This window comes from Anser cygnoides, chromosome 2, assembly GCF_040182565.1.
Source record: "Anser cygnoides isolate HZ-2024a breed goose chromosome 2, Taihu_goose_T2T_genome, whole genome shotgun sequence".
Classification (NCBI taxonomy): domain Eukaryota; kingdom Metazoa; phylum Chordata; class Aves; order Anseriformes; family Anatidae; genus Anser; species Anser cygnoides.
In genome coordinates this window covers 133,062,757-133,078,729 of record NC_089874.1, presented here as the reverse complement: position 1 = coordinate 133,078,729, position 15,973 = coordinate 133,062,757, and the positions used below count along the sequence as shown (strand labels likewise).

General features: G+C 39.5%; 1 protein-coding gene across 1 annotated transcript in view; it reads right to left on the bottom strand.

Moving 5' to 3' along the window:
- Positions 1–530: 530 nt before the first annotated feature.
- STMN2 (stathmin 2) overlaps positions 531–15,973 on the bottom strand; it is a 39,769-nt gene continuing 24,326 nt past the window's right edge. The window contains exons 2-5 of the mRNA XM_013172429.3: positions 15,512–15,607; positions 14,693–14,865; positions 5,518–5,709; positions 531–1,894 (exon numbers count right to left, since the gene is read on the bottom strand). Of these exons, the coding sequence (XP_013027883.1) occupies positions 1,835–1,894; positions 5,518–5,709; positions 14,693–14,865; positions 15,512–15,607 (521 nt within the window). The 3' untranslated portion in view covers positions 531–1,834. The remainder of the gene's footprint in view (positions 1,895–5,517; positions 5,710–14,692; positions 14,866–15,511; positions 15,608–15,973) is intronic.

The window sequence follows — 15,973 nt, the reverse complement described above, 5'->3', positions numbered from 1 at the left end:
AATCAGAAAACTAATCCTAGGTGTAATTCTCGATCACCTTTTGAACCGCTGTAAATGAGATCAGAACCATTTTTATATCTCAGCTCTTCAGCTTTCCTAGAAATCTGATGTTTTTCCTATAAATGAACTTTCACCCTGAAAATCAGTGTGTTAACATCCAGAATCTTGACGCAGTTATTGATGTATATGCCCAAGGATACATTATTAAATTTTCTTTCCTGATTTTTTTTTTCCCAATATTGAGTTAGGATTAAGGGTGCATGTGCATGTGTGTGTAGTTAGTTCTTTTTTAATAATCCCAGTGCTAGAGGTCACATTCATAGGCTCAGTTTATATGGTAATCTTTAAAAATAACCGGCCTAAGCACTGAAAACACATAGCAGGGGTCGGTCCTGTATTAGCAAAGAAATAGGCTTGATTTATTAATAGGTCTTATTTAAATCTAATTTCCATGCTTTTATGACTTCATTAGGCTTTCACCTCATATGGGCACATGTCAGAAGTAATGGAGCGAGAGAAGAGACAAGCCCTTTTTCAGTTCACAGAACCCCAATTCTTTATTAATCACAGCTTGCTCACAATGACATACAGGAAAATAGCACTAATGAAGAGTAGAATATGCAGGCAGCAACCTCCAGGGGGGTAGGGACAACTTCAAAACTGCAGGTATTTTGGGGATGATGTGTTAGGTTTCGTGATACTGTACTTGGCACGAGCACCCTGTCTAGTCATTCCTGCTGCTTCAGCCCTCTTTAGTCCTAGATGTCCGTCACTAGGTAGGGTTGGCTAACACTGAAGAGTAAAGGTCATGATGAATGGAAGTCAGCAGTGTCAAAAACAAAAACAAAAAAAGGTAACAACTGGCTCATGGGTTCCTGGTGAAATATTTGGTAGCCTCTTTTACTGTTACACACGTACTATGGTAGCATCAGAGAAGTATCATAGATCATGGCATCTACAAATAAAGCCATTTGATGCTATCTATTATCTGCTCCATTAATAAATTTTCAAGTGGTGAATTAAGCTCACTTTACAATTAGCATTTGTATGGCTGTTTGGCATCATTTAGAATTTGTCATAGCTGGATGGTTACAATGTGCCTTTCAAGTTCACCTCAAACTGATACCACTTGCTTTTGTTCAGTTGCAAAGCTGTATTTGTTGCCTCTTGCCTCGGAAGCAGAAGCAGCAAGTACTGCACACGGTGATTTAACCTCGGTCAAACAGCACGCTACAGAGTCCTGTAGCACAAGTTGCATTTAAAGAAACTACATTTTAAGAGCCTTTTGTCTCGGACAGCTGAATGTGAAGTCACGATACCTGTGATCTAGTCACTGTTTCAACAAAGCTTATCGATGGCAAAGCAGTCTAGGTTATCAGGCAATGACTGGTCTCTAGCACCATAGAACTACTACTGACCTCGTGGTGGGTGGGAATGAAAGTCGCAGGGAATGGAGTTAGACGTGAGGTGCTTCAAATGAACAGACCCAGCAAATTCAACCGAGTGGAAATAGACAACATCAGAAGCCTGTTACAGGACATGTAAGATTATGAAATAACTTGCATAATGCAATACTTGTATTTTTTAACAAAAATGTAAGTATTTACAAAATAAGATCCAAGTTTTTTAAACATCAAGCAAATCATTCTGCAAAGAGACCGCATTGTTTTGTTTTTATTTTTTGTTTCTTTTTTTAAAGTTTTTTATTGAGTTCTTGATTTTTTTTTTTAAACCATGTCATACATTTCCCATACTGATATCGCATGATCCATAATAATATAGGCAGGGGGAGTTTACTAATGGTGGGGATGGGTCACATCCACCATTGCTGTTTTCAGCCAGACAGTTCCACCTGGAGCTCCTTGTTTCTACGGACCTCTGCAGCATGCCTCTCCTGGAAAACATCAAGAAGGGAAAAATCAAACCTCTTTCTCATTCTGCCTGCCTCGGAGGATCCTGATGCTAACACATTTAGGTTGTGCATTTGACGCCTGTGCAAAACTTGTTTCACAGCACAACCATCTTTAGAGGATGCAGCTCAGGAGAGGTGTCACCTACCAGCCCAGCCCAAGGCATGTTCAGTGCTTACATTCTGTTTATGCTCTGGAACCCAGTTTTTTATATTATATGGCCTTATAGTTCTCGGCACCTCAGAAAGATTCATTTTAAGGGCCTGCATAGAGAGGTACTGCATGCAACATGAAATATGCCACGTGTTCTCATTTCTTCTTTGAATTCCTAGATACTGAACTAAATAGAGGGAAGGATGAATGGTCTTGAATTAATTGCTTGCATGCTGTATGGAGAAGAAGTGACAGCTCCTATGTTATCTAGGAGCCACAAATAAAAGGTCCCAGATTGTAGTTCTGCCAAGAAGGGTCAATCTGAGTGTTTTGAACATCTGGTACAAGGGCTGGAAGGCATTTCCTATGAGGAGAGGCTGAGGAGTCTTGGTTTGTCTGGTTGGGAGAAAAGAAGGCTAAGAGGTGACCTCATTGCTCTCTGCAGCTTCCTGAGGAGGAGAAGTGGAGAGGGAGATGCCAGTCTCTTTTCCCTGGTAATAGATGACAGATGTGCAGGAACACAGGCACAAAGCTGCACCGGGGACATTCAGACTGGACATTAAGAACAGTTTCTTTACCATGAGGGTGATCAAACACTGGAACAGGCTTCCTAAAGAGGTGGTTGATGCCCCACGCCTGTCAGTGTTCTTGGACAATGCCCTCAATAACATGTTCTAGTTTTTGGTTAGCTCTGAAGAGGTTAGGTATTTGGACTCAATGATCTTTGAAGGTCACTTCCAACTGAGCTGAACTGAACTGAACTATTTCATTCTATTCTATTATGCTCTGTTCTGTTATAATGTCCTTAGACTGAACAATGAGGTTAGCTGTCCTCTCCATTCTTACTCCTACTGTGATGGAAAAGGGGAGTTTTTACTGTAAGTCAATGCTAGCCCCTTCTGCCAAGTTACAGCCATGTTGCATTTTAGAAAAACAGCCACAATTAATTTAGATTTATTAGAGCCACTGTATATTCAGATAATTCTGTGGAAATGGGACTGTGGTCAGGAACAACATCTGTTAAATGTTAAGAATGTTCCACTCAGGGTGTTTATAATACTGTATTATTTTTGGCAGCTTATGGGGTTTGGGGCTTTTGGATTATGCCTATCTCTTTCTAACTGTCAAACTATCAGACTTTTACCTCTCATGTCTGACTACTGGAAAAAGACCCAACACATTAGACAACTAAATGACAAGTCATAAGGTAGCTATAGAAGCAAAATTATCTCTAGCTGTCTTCTGTTTATGGCACTTCCTAGGTATTTTTGTACATTAGGGGATCTTTTTGTACATTAGGGGATCTTTTATGGGGATTGGTCAAAATGAACTATGGATCACAGGCCAAGACAGCTTATTGTATCAACTGAATCTGTAAATCACAGGTTCTTATAAACTCCATAATTTTGAATGCTAGATTTTCTAAGGGACTTGTTTCTCATGACTCCTGTTAACTGCAGTATACAAAGTTATCTTTCACTGTAGGAGCTTCTAAACACCACAGCCTTGGGTCATCCACAATTCTTGGTCACTCTTGAAGTTATCTCACTTCATCTTTTCCTGCGTAGTCAGAGTTGGCTTTTGTGTTGGCAAAACTATAGGCATAAAATTTTTAATTTCTGGTCTGTAATTATATTCCCAAGTGAGTTATTGACATCTTTGTTCAGAAGCCTTCTTTGGATTTCATGCACATTTGCCATCATATTGCAGAGGAAAAGGGGCTTAGGAGTCTGTTAACAATAACATAGGACTGAGAATGTCCAGCTGTCCATCCTATTTTCTTTTGGACCTTAAGGATGACTAATTGGCTTTTCTGTTTGTTCTCATAAACTTTGGGATATGTGCCTGCAAACTCATCTACTACAAAAATGTCAAATAATCTGAGTACAGTCCTTAAACTCCAGAGTTACCCAGTTCACTTATAACATCAATCTTTGGGAAACTATTATTTCTTACTTGCTTTATGAGACTTTTGTTATCACCAAAGGAAACCAGGTGCTGTTCCATCTCATTGGAAATGTCTGAGAGCTATTTTCTTTTTGTTAAACCATTTACTAACATATTAGAAATTCATTGTTGAGAGAAACAAGTGTAAATTATTTTTTTTCTTAACATTTCTAAATCTTAATTTTAATGTTTCTCTTTCTTGTTTAGGAGGGCTGTTTTGGAGAAGGGCACTGTGGGGTTTGTGATTTACTGGATTCTTAAAGGAAATTCCTCTGGATTTTTCAAAGATCTTCAAAAGAAAACTTACTCTCTTTTTGTTGCAAGACTTATGGAAGAATAGGCCCCTTTTAATATATAGGAAAGACTTTTTTGCTTATTTTTTCCCTGTTCCCTTCTGGGAAGTCAAGAACTATATGTCCACGGGACAACTGTTTGATTTGGTCACTGACCTTTCTTAAAGACCAAAATCTAAACACAAGTGACCTTTAATTTGTTCACAGCACTTTCTTAAAAGCTAGAAAATCAACCTTTGTTTGGCTTGCTTTCTCCTTTTCTTGATGAACCTTTGTCTTCATAATTCTAAGAATATGTGAATGTTGGCTAGCACAAAGGTCCCAAACCAAGATTAAGAACAGAAGCAGGGGACAGCTGAGTTTTTAATACACATTTCACCATGACAGTCTGGATAGCAGCTTTGCAGATAAGGACATAGAGGTCCTAGTGGACAGCAAGTTGAACATGAGTCAACAGTGTGCCCTTGCTGGTAAGAAAGATGACAGTATTCTGGTCTGGATTAGCCAAAGTATTGCCAGCAGGCCAAGGCAGGTAAATCTTCTGCTCTACTCAGCACTGGTGAGGCCACACCTGGAGCACTGTGTCCGCTTCTGGGCTCCCCAGAACCAGAGAGACACAGACGTATTGCAGAGAGTCCAGCAAAGGGCATCTAAGATGATGAAGGGACTGGAGCACCTCTAACAAAAACCTGAGAGAACTGGGACTGTTCACCCTGGAGAAGAGAAGGCTGGGGGAGGATCTTATTAATGGATATCAATACCTGAAGGGCGGGTGGAAAGAGGACAGAGCTGAGCTCTTTTCCATGGTGCCCAGGGCCAGGACAAGAGGCAATGGGAACAAACTAGAGCACAAGAGATTCCCTCAACACCAGGAAGTACTTCTGTGCTGTGCGGGTGATGGACCACTGGCACAGGTTGCCTAGAGAGGTTGTCTCCTCCTCGGAGATCTTCAAAAGTCACCTGGATGTGGTCCTGTGCAGCCCACTCTGGGTGTCCCTGCTTGGGCAGGAGGTTTGGACCACATGGACTCCAGAGGTCCCTTCCAGCCTCAACCATTCTGTGATTTTTCAAAAGTGGTTTAGATAGGCATCAGGGGCTCTGATTTAAATATAACTCAAGTTTTGCAACAGAGGAAAGAGCTATCCACTACCTCTCTTCAAAATATTGGTTGGATTTTCTCCTCTAGTCTAGGTGAGGCGTGATGGTGCAGTTACCTTTTCTTGAAGACGTTCAATAAGAGCAGCTAAATTAGCTTCACGGTTTTCTTTGATCTGTTCCATTTTCAGTATCAGCTTTTCCTCTGCCATTTTGCTGAAGTTGTTGTTCTCCTCCAAAGCCTTTTGAAGCACTTCTCGCTCATGTTCTCTCTTCTCAGCCAGATGTTTCAGCACCTGGGCCTCCTGGGACTGGAAACAGAGAGACATGTGGCTGAAATAAGTGTCTCAAACACCCACAAGGAGTAAAATAACCCCCACAGGGCTCTTCACAGTGTTTGGAAACTGCGTAAAGTTTGTTCCTTTGTTGTTACAGGCGCAGTTTGGAAAGATCACTTTTGTATATAAACCGGATTAGTGTCAATAACAGGGGCTTAGAGGCACTGGCTAAATGTGGAGAATATGACTTATGCAGCAGCAGAGAAGTCTCTGAAGCAGTTTTGTTAATGAGAAATGCTGTTATTGAGAAATGCTGCCCTCAGCTACTGCAGTGGTTGCTTAACCTCTCAGAGCTGTGATCTTTTAGATAAGAGCATTTTATTTGCAGAGATCTGGGATGGAGGCTGAAGGGTACAGTGTTAAAAAGGAGGAGAGGCACATTTTTTACCCAGGTTGGACAGTCCTTCAGTGTGCATGAATTGTTAATAACAGGCTTTGAAGTTTACCACTGTGAAAGATAAACAGAACCAAATCAGACAATGTTTTTCCCCATGATATTTATGTTTCACTTCATCTCAGTAATTATGAAAGAAAAAAAAAAAAGATTTTACTTTATAGAAAATATCAAAAAAAGCTATTGTTAGTTTAAAGTTTAAATTCTACCAGGAAGATGAAAAGTGGAGGTAGGAATTAAGCACATTCAGCCTATGCACAACAGTGTGCTATTCTTTGTGAACGCAGAAGCACAAGCTGTGTTATTGTTTTTTAAATCAAATTACTAACATGGAACCACTAATCCTAGGAGGGAAGCCAAGGAACTTGCAGCACTGGGCCCATCCTCCAGGCAAGTCTAGCAGAAAAGACAGTATGTTTCAGAGGGGTTATTTGGAAATGATAAACAACATCGTATGCTCTTGGATAAAATAAATTAGAGGGAGCATGAGAGGCAAACAGAAATCATGGAATGAAATATGGCTCCAGGAAGATAAGTGTATATTTCAGTGCAGATAACAATACACTGTTGCCATTGTTAACCATAAAAATGAATTAGTTTAAGGCCTAAATTAAGGGTTTTAACCAACAACTACAATTAGCAGTAATGAATCCTATTAAATTATATCATGTGGCTTTTAATGAAGTGAAAAAAGCTGCAGTTCTTTTACATGTAGAAGATCAAGAGAGGAAGAGAAAACATTTTAACAAAGGTAAGATACATATACAGGCAGATGTAATGACAAGGCAAATTAAGCAGATTGTAGAAAATGGTGCAGAAACCAGCCAGACCACCTTTCATGAAGACACTGGAATAAAACATATATTGGTTTGAAAGGCTGCAATGGCTTGCTTGAGATCAGAGATAAATGCAACTTTTGTTAATCTCGGCCACTTACTATATTTGCTTTCACCTCCATCCTGGTCACAGTTTCAGGCTCCTTTCTCAACCTATGACCCTTGGAACACTTGATGATGGGAGTGGTCTACTGAACTGGATGGTACCTTAGAAAGATCTTTGTTGCTTTTACTACTATAGCACATGCTGAACAGCTAGTAGTAGAGCAAGTACTTTTCAGATCTTTCCATCAGACAAAATTAATGTTGTGCAGGCTAAAGGATGTTGCAAATGGGAACAGAAAGTCCCCAGACAGGCACAGGCAAGAAGAGCTGAGGGAGTTTCTCTGGCAGAGAATGGAAGGAGAATGAGCCAAAGGGAAAGGCACCTTGGCAAAGAAGGTGTAGCCTAACTCAAAACTCATTAAAAAGCATGCTTAACAAAAATATCAATAATTTTAATAATTGCATGATAAAAGGCTTATTTTAAAGAATGCTTTATTTCAGGCCCTCAATGTTTAACATTTCTTTAAATATATGCTGTTTCAAAATGGAAAAAAAGTTCTTTTGAAAGATTTTGTAAAATGTAAAAATTAAATAATTGAACATCTTCATCCTGTTGGACTGTCTTTGGACCAACCTGTGTGTCTCAGTTTGACTAGTGCTTGTGAAGTTTTTCTGCATTTTATCTTTAATTTAGTCTTTAATTGCAATCTTTTTTTCACTTTTAGAAAAGTTATCATCATGAAATTTCGGCTGCTGATCTGAATTTCGTTAACATATACTTAAGTGATTTAAAAGTACCTTTGATAATCTAAAAAAATACTTTCCTTTCTATTGGGAGTTTGAATAGAAAAGATAATATAATACTAATCTTCATGTCCTTTCCCATGAAACGTTAAAGAAGTGTTTTAGTTTGAAAGGCTAACATTTCAAGGTGTTTAAACATACCTTGGTATAAGGTGTTTATATACAATCAAGCATTTTGAGATTTGGACAGTAGACATGTCCATGGATGTATCCCATGGAGATGCTATAATAAAAAGCAAGCTTTGGACTATGCCTCTAAGTAGCATTTTTGAAAAGAACATTGGCTTTCAGTGGGAGGTGTCAAAATGCCTTTGGGTCTTTGGGGCACTCGCCTGTTTGTCAGGATTTGTTTTCTTCTATTGAAACCCTTTGCCTTCTGGAACTACTTCCTATTATCATAAGTCCATGAGAATTGTGAAAAATTAGAGTTACATATCAAAGTACACACAGTTCTAGAGGCCACACTGGCAGATGATGCATTCAAAAGTAATTTAGTCACTAGTGCCTGATAAGGAAGAAAATGCTTATATGGTAATTCGATATTTTCTGGATGCAAATTGCATTGGCACTGGTAAGAGTCTGAAGGAAAGCTAAGCCAGGCCACGGGAACTGACTGCACGTTCCTAATACGATTTTCCTTTATGATATTCCTTAAAAGGCATTCATTTTCATCCTTCAAAAAGTTTGGGGTACCCAGAAATGGTTCAAAATAAAGGACTCCCCTCCCCATCACAAACCATCGAAGGGGTAGAGTCTCATTTAAACTGATGTCCCCCTTCTAATGACATTTACACCAGCTGTGAGTCTGCCTGTTTGATTGTGTTCAGATCATTTTTGAAATCCCCTTGTGATGATTTTGGAATATAGTCAGTGTGTTTTTGTACTGGATTGTTGAATGATTTTCTGTTTCAAACACATTTGGCAAAATAAGTTGGCCACCCAGCCTGTTCAAAGTCTACTATGCATCCAGAAATTGCCAAAATGAATGGCCTCTGATACCTAGTGTGGCTGGGATTAATGAACTCCCTTTGTTGGTGTTGGCTTTTAGCCACTGTGTTTGGACAGTCTTGACATAGGATTTCGACATACACAGGAAGTTTTTATTCCAAGTTTATTTTTCAACATTGTATTAAAGTGCTGGAAAGGGTATTCTCAAATCCTTGATAGTCCATTTTCTAATATACTTGTAAATGGTTTACAATAAACGCTTCTTGCATAGTTATGAGAAAATGAGGGAAAAAAAGCTGGAAAGGGAATGGGAGGTGAAGATTAATAAGGAGAGAAAAGTATAAAATGGTGGAGAAGGGAAAAAAAGAATACTTAGTGGGGAATATTCAGAAGACCTCTTAAATATTAAATGGTTTAATCAATGCAGCTACAGCTGCAGCCTCTAATGCTAGGTGTAGAGGAATAAAAATGTAGTTAGATATTCCTGGTACAGATACTTTTGCTCTCAGAAATGTACTTCTGTGCTAAAAAGATGGATAATGTAGGCCAGCTCCTTAAGAAATTCATGTCATTTTTCTAAAGGATCTTTTGCACCCCCGGTTTCCAGAGATGAGTGCTTCACAAAGAAATCTGTATCTCATGCTTAGCTGGCCAGAGATAGATGCAGAAAACTTAGAGCTCACTTTAATAGAAAAATTATTTACAGAAATTCTATTTAGAGATGCTTTTTAAAAATTATTATTATTATTATTATTATTTTACAGAATCACAGAATCATCTAGGTTGGAAGAGACCTCCAAGATCACCTAGTCCAACCTCTGACCTAACACTATCAAGTCCTCCCCAATTATTATTATTATTATTATTACTCACAGGAAGAAAATTCCACTTATCTGAATAACAGGTGCACTTATTTTCTCACATTTATCTGTTTTTCTTTGATGCATAGCTCCAGATATTGAAATCTTTTATGCAGAGATGAAGGATTACTCTTAAAGCAAGGAATGGCCTCAGAAAACTTTTAAACTGGGAATCTCAGCTTGAACCCATTTCCCTGACAATCTTGGTTACTAAGATGTGTGAGACACACTACCAGTCATGAGAGTTCCACTATTCTAATACATTTATTCACTCTCTGGCTTTATTTTAAATTAAATTGTTCTGCAGAAGCTGAGATAACTTTGGTATTCTTCAGTGTATTGTGTTCTTAAGAGATACTACAGGGCAGGATTAAAAGCTCCAACTGCCATGCAATTGAAAACATATAAATGCCTAGTTATTAATCAGAAGGAAGTCATACGTTGAAGAAGTGATGTTTTCAGGGATGGAACTGGGATTTTTCTTTCCATATAAAGCAAGGGAATGGGCCCAAGTTAGACCTTACTCATAGCACTGGCTTCCTCCGTCTATTTGTTTTTATATCATATTCCTCATTGGGGTGTATTATTATTTATTAGCACTTATTCTAGCTGTTGTGAGGACTCACTGTCCCAGGCAGTGTGCAAACACAAAGGGAGAGACAGTTCCTCTCCCAGAGCAATGACAGTTTAAAGAGACAAGAAGAAGAGGGGGGTGTTCCTGCTCTATGAGGTTAGAGAGCAAAGGACAAAAATGGCCATTTTGCAGAAGAGCCAAAGACATCTGTGAGCTGGAACCATAGTCCCACTGCTACTGAAACCAGATGGTGCAAAATTTAGATAAGAATCTTTTTTGTTTTCCTTTTTTCAAATCTGCCAGGGAGCTTTGTGTCAGGCCTACTAAGAATCCAAGGAGGAAAAAAAATAAAAATAAAAATAAATAATAAAAAATAGCTTATTTGTATTGTGAGACAAGAAAGTTCACTTTCTCTTCCTGAACTGACATAATATGGCAGCTCTCATGGTTCTGACCCATGGGGTAAGCAAGGCATGTTGGAGGGATGCAAGGGGAGGGATGCAGTTTTAGACGTCTTTTGTCGACATTAGGGGTGAAGCATGATGTACAGAAACACTATGTATAGAAAACCAAAATGGGGCAGAAATGCCTGGTTCTAGTTGCGATTCCACATATATTGGTGGATCTTTTCATATAAAAGCACCTCATTCTGTTTTTCATCTCTCCAGAAGCCCAGCCACCAGCCAAGAGTAACAGAAAGAGTAGATGGGCAAGACAGGAGGCAGACACTGTGGGCAGTGCCTGTCATCTGTCCTGGCCTGCTCACTTACAATTTGACAGGAAACCAAGGAGAGGAATAGTTGGAAGAACAAAAGAACAAAGAAAGTTCTTTTTTTTTTTTTTTGACAGAGGAATGTCAAAACCCAGAGTGGTTTCTAGGAGAGAGCATTTGTCCTGCGGCTTCAACATCTTCCCACCTTGGTGAAGCCTTTTCACCTAAGAGCCTCCTGGTGGTTTGCTGTGTGGTAAAGCACACGTGGCTTTTTCAATGTGTAAAGAGAGGGGGGATCAAGAGTACGAAGAAGTGCCTCCAGCAGGCAGTAGTGCCAGCTTAGAGGCAGCGGGTTGGGTGATGCAGCCCAATGCAGAGTGCGGCCCTGCTGCTGGCAGGCAGAGAAGCCCCAGGCCAGCTGCCCACTGAGGGAGCACAGCAAGCCTTGCCAAGCTATAAGGCTGCACAGGGGCCCTTGTCTTGCTGTGGGGTGCTGGTCAATACCAGCTGAACGTCAGCCAGCAGTGTGTCCAGGTGGCCAAGAAGGCCAATGGCGTCCTGGCCTGCATCAGAAAGAGTGTGGCCAGCAGGACCAGGGAGATGATTGTCCCCCTGTACTCAGCTCTGGTGAGGTCACAGGTCACACCTTGAAAACTGTCTTCAGTTTTGGGCCCCTCGCTACAAGAAGCATGTGGAGGTGCTCAAGGGTGTGCAGAGAAGGGCAACAAAGCTGGTGAAGGCACTAGAAAACAAGACTTAGGAGGAGTGACTGAGGGAACTGGGGTTTTTCAGCCTGGAGAAGGCTGAGTCTGGCTGAGGGCCCATCACTGCTCATAATTACCCGAAGGGAGGCTGCAGCCAGGAGGGTGTTGGTTTTCCCAGGTGACAAGTAATAGGACACAATGCAACCGCCTCAAGTTGTGCCAGGGGAGGTTTAGATTGGACATTAGGAAGAATTTTTTCATGGAAAGGGTGCTCAAGCATTGGAACAGGCTGCCCAGGGCAGCGGTGGAATCCCCATCCCTGGAAGTATGTAAGAGACGTGTGGATGTGGCACTGAGGGACATGGTTTGATGATGGGACTTGGTAGGTCAAATTGATGGTTAGACGATGATCTTGACGGTCTTTTCCAATCTAGATGATTCTGTGACTATTTGATTATACGATTTTACAGTATTAACAACTCATATAGCTTTAACTCCATAATGAGAAACACAAAAGTTAAAAAAGATGATTGTTCTCCATCATTTGTTGTGGTGCTAAGCACTAGGGACTGACCTGATTTAATTTCACCCCAATACAAAGCCATTAGGAGGTTTTCATTACATACAGTTTCTCTCCTTCATTTCAAAGTCTACAAAACTGTTCTTCCCTTTAAAGTTTCATTGTTATGCAAGTTGAATATTAGCAATAAATATACATAATTCAACATATGGCTTTTGAAATCTGTATATCCAGTGCAATTGTAGCTGAATATTCAAAACCAATGGGTAAAATTTGATAAATGCCAAAAGTTCCTTAAGAAATTAAATTCTGCTGCTTCCAATGTCACTGTGCACTAATTTCTTAAATGGAAGTGATGACGAGATCTTTCTGATTATCTATCAAGATGAGAAAATATAGTGCACACATGCCAAAAAAGTAATGGGATAATAATGACACACTACAAAGAGGATTCTATAAACAGAAAGGACAAGTCTGTAACTAGCTCAAATGGTCTTGCTGTGTGGTGCAAAAGGAAAAAATGTCTCAGGTGAAACTCTCAGTTTGGTCTGAGAGTATGAGATCTCAGTGACTGCGAACTGAGGTAGAAAAAAGGGGGAGAAAAGGAAGCAGCCCTGTAAAAACATATGAGGAAATAAACAAGAATGATGAACACGAGACAGCATAAGCAGGAGGCTGCTGGAGTGCATGTATTACTGTAGATGTTCTCATGAGTTTTAAACTCTATTAAAGAAAACACTGCTTAATTGACAGAGCAGGGCCTAATTCCTAAAAAGTGTGAAATCAGTTAGTAGTGTTTCAAAAAAGGCCATTCTCATCAATTAGTTATACTTGATTTTAATTAGAACTGTGCTGGAAGGACACGATCTGGAATGGTTATGCCAGATAGCTGCTGTACATAGACAGAAAAGTATGATAACAACTGCCATGTTGGATCTCAGAAAATATCTGCCTGATTTGTCTAGCAGCAGAGAGTGGAAGATTCTTAGGGGAAGTGTATACGAAGCTGAGCAAATCTGCCTAATTTTTTCCTACATACATCTATCTTCCTAGTTTCCATCAGGTTAGGTATTTTCTGAGCCAAAGGTTGCATCTGTATAATCATGTTCTGCAAGGTACTGCTCTACCATTTTTTTTTTATTTGCTTTTTGAAATAATTAGTATTTTAATAACATCCAAATAGCCTGTTAACAAACACAAAAACTTGATTAAACAATACATGCAAAGGTAATTCCCTCTCTCTGCTTTGAAATTGTTATCTAATTTCATTGAGTGTTTCTTCCCCTTTGGACTGCATGAAACAGAATATAATTGTTCCTATTTATCTTCTCATTACTATTCATGACTTTATAGAATTTTATCTTCCATCTGTTGTCTGTCTCCAAGCTGAGAAGTGGACTGTTTAATTTATCTTCTTATGCTCTGGTTGCTTTTTACCTTTCTCTGCACTATACGCTTTTTTTAGACCAAAACTGCAGGTGATAGTTGGGATGTGTGAGCACCAAGGATTTAAACAGTGATGTAATGAGGCTTTCTGCTCACTCCTTGGTTCCTTTCCTTGCAATTTCTGCTGCATTGCCAATATGGAAGATTTAATCTATTAAAATAACACAGTTATATGTTCATTCAAAATGAATATAGTATTAAGGGGAAGAAACGGCAGGTGTCTGTACTACCATCACTGATTACTAGTTTATGGCATAATGAGCTCTCCTTTAGGAAGAAATGAACAGTAATGAAATCAATGAACTGAAATGTCTGGGACATTCAATCTATATTTCCCGCTAAGTGTATGCATAATATCAGGCTTCTTAATTGCTGCCATTTCATTCTGTGTCCAAATCTTTACTTGAGTATTTGCACTCAGTACAGAGGTACTTCACAGATTGAGTCTTTCAAGCATATCATCATTTGGGTGTGTGAAGGCTCATACTTCTGGGCAGGTGCTACTGCATATGCATGTGCCTTTCACATATAGACATGTCCTTCTGCTGAAGTGAATACTTTGACACAAGTAAAGACAGAAGCGATAGTGTTAATGTGCAACATTTGAATGACTAAATTGTTCAAATCAGTGAGATACAGAATAGTCTGGTTTCATTGCAAGTCAAAAATAAGGGCCAGGTTTTAAGCAAATGTCAGCAAACCAGATTTACTGACTTCAGGGGATTCACTTTTCACCACACACCACTGTAATGGCTCCACGGACTCTCCCAGGGACCCCTGATCTGGTCTGACAGACGTGAAAGGAGAGCAGAGAGCTTTTTGCTGTTCAGGCTGTCCCATGTACTATCTGCATCTCAGGCTTCTTGTCCAAAGCTATCAGTATTTTAATGACACATGCTTCCCAAGCATCCAAATCAGTCAGGTTTGTTTGCAAGCTGCTGAAAGAAAATAAACTAATTTGTTTCTTTAAACACGTTAATAGCTTTTGTCCATGCAAACATACTGTGGTTCAGTGATGGTAATGCAAAACAATGATGGCAATGGATAGGAGACATGGCTGTTATCCTGTACAATGTCTGGTGTAATTACTAGTATTTTATTAAGGCAAAATACCTTTCTCCTCTCCTCTGCAGCCTCCAGCTTCTTCTGGATCTCCTCAAGAGAGAGTTCTTTCTTCTTTGGAGAAGCTAAAGTTCGTGGTGCTTCTGAGACCGGGGATGGCGGCTTTAGGATCAGTTCAAAAGCCTGGCCCGAGGCACGTTTGTTGATCTGTTTAACTTCCATGTCTGTATGATAAAGTGAGAAATGGTAAGTCTTTCAATACTTTGGTGGTATCAAGGAGAGAAGCAGCACTGACATTAATGTAGGATCAGAAGTACAGACAAAAGATTTAGCATCTTTGCATTGGACATTTAAAATGAAATAGCAGATTATGGGCTGAAAACTGTTCTCAGAAGAACATCCCATTTTATCTACAATAGTTTAATTATACCCTAATCTTATAAAAATAAAAATTTACAGCAGTTTTGGAAGCTTACTGGCGTTCTGTGTCATTTCACGCCCCATGTGAGCAGTGCCCAAGCTGATTAATTTTTTAAGCATGCTTTCATCTTTTCTTCATTTCCTTGGGAATTATGTCAGCTGTGAAGATCTGTAATTCTCAAATGGGAAGTATTTCTCAGGGTACTGGGAAAAAATACAGTTCACTGGGAAAGGGCTTTAAAAATTTAGTTAGTTGCTATTAGGACCAATATTGAGAATCACAGGTAATACACAATTAATAGAAGACAACAGCCAAGATCAGCAAATGAATTGTTAAATCAGCAAAGTATCGACTGCCTAACATTAGGTACCAGGATGGTTATCTGAGTCGTTTCCTAGCATTAGCACATTATCTGACCTGCAGGATGATTTCCAATGAAAGTTACTCACCATCATATTTATAGATGTTCATGTTGCGAGGTTCAGGATAAAAACAGGAGCAGATCAGAGACAGCATGGACAGCTCCTTCATCTTTTCCTTGTAAGCTGAAATGAGAGACCTTATTAGCATAATTAATTTCCCCAATTTCTCCTTAGTGAGCCTCTAACTGGGATGACAGACTAGTGACCAGAAAATCTGATTGATCATGCACCTGGCAGATTTATCTAGAATATTTACTTTCAGCTATTTCTTCTGGACATGGAGTCTTTATCACATCAAATATGAGATGCTCATTATTGCAGAGACTGCTTCTGATCTCCTGCATGACCTCAACCTCAGCTAAAATGAATACAGTCATCTTTGGTTTATAGAAAGTGAGTCTGGCTACTAGGCAATGTATTTAGTATTGGAAGAGTGCCATGACCCCACTATCTCCTGGCAGGTGCAGAGAAATGAAGCTCTTACAAAAT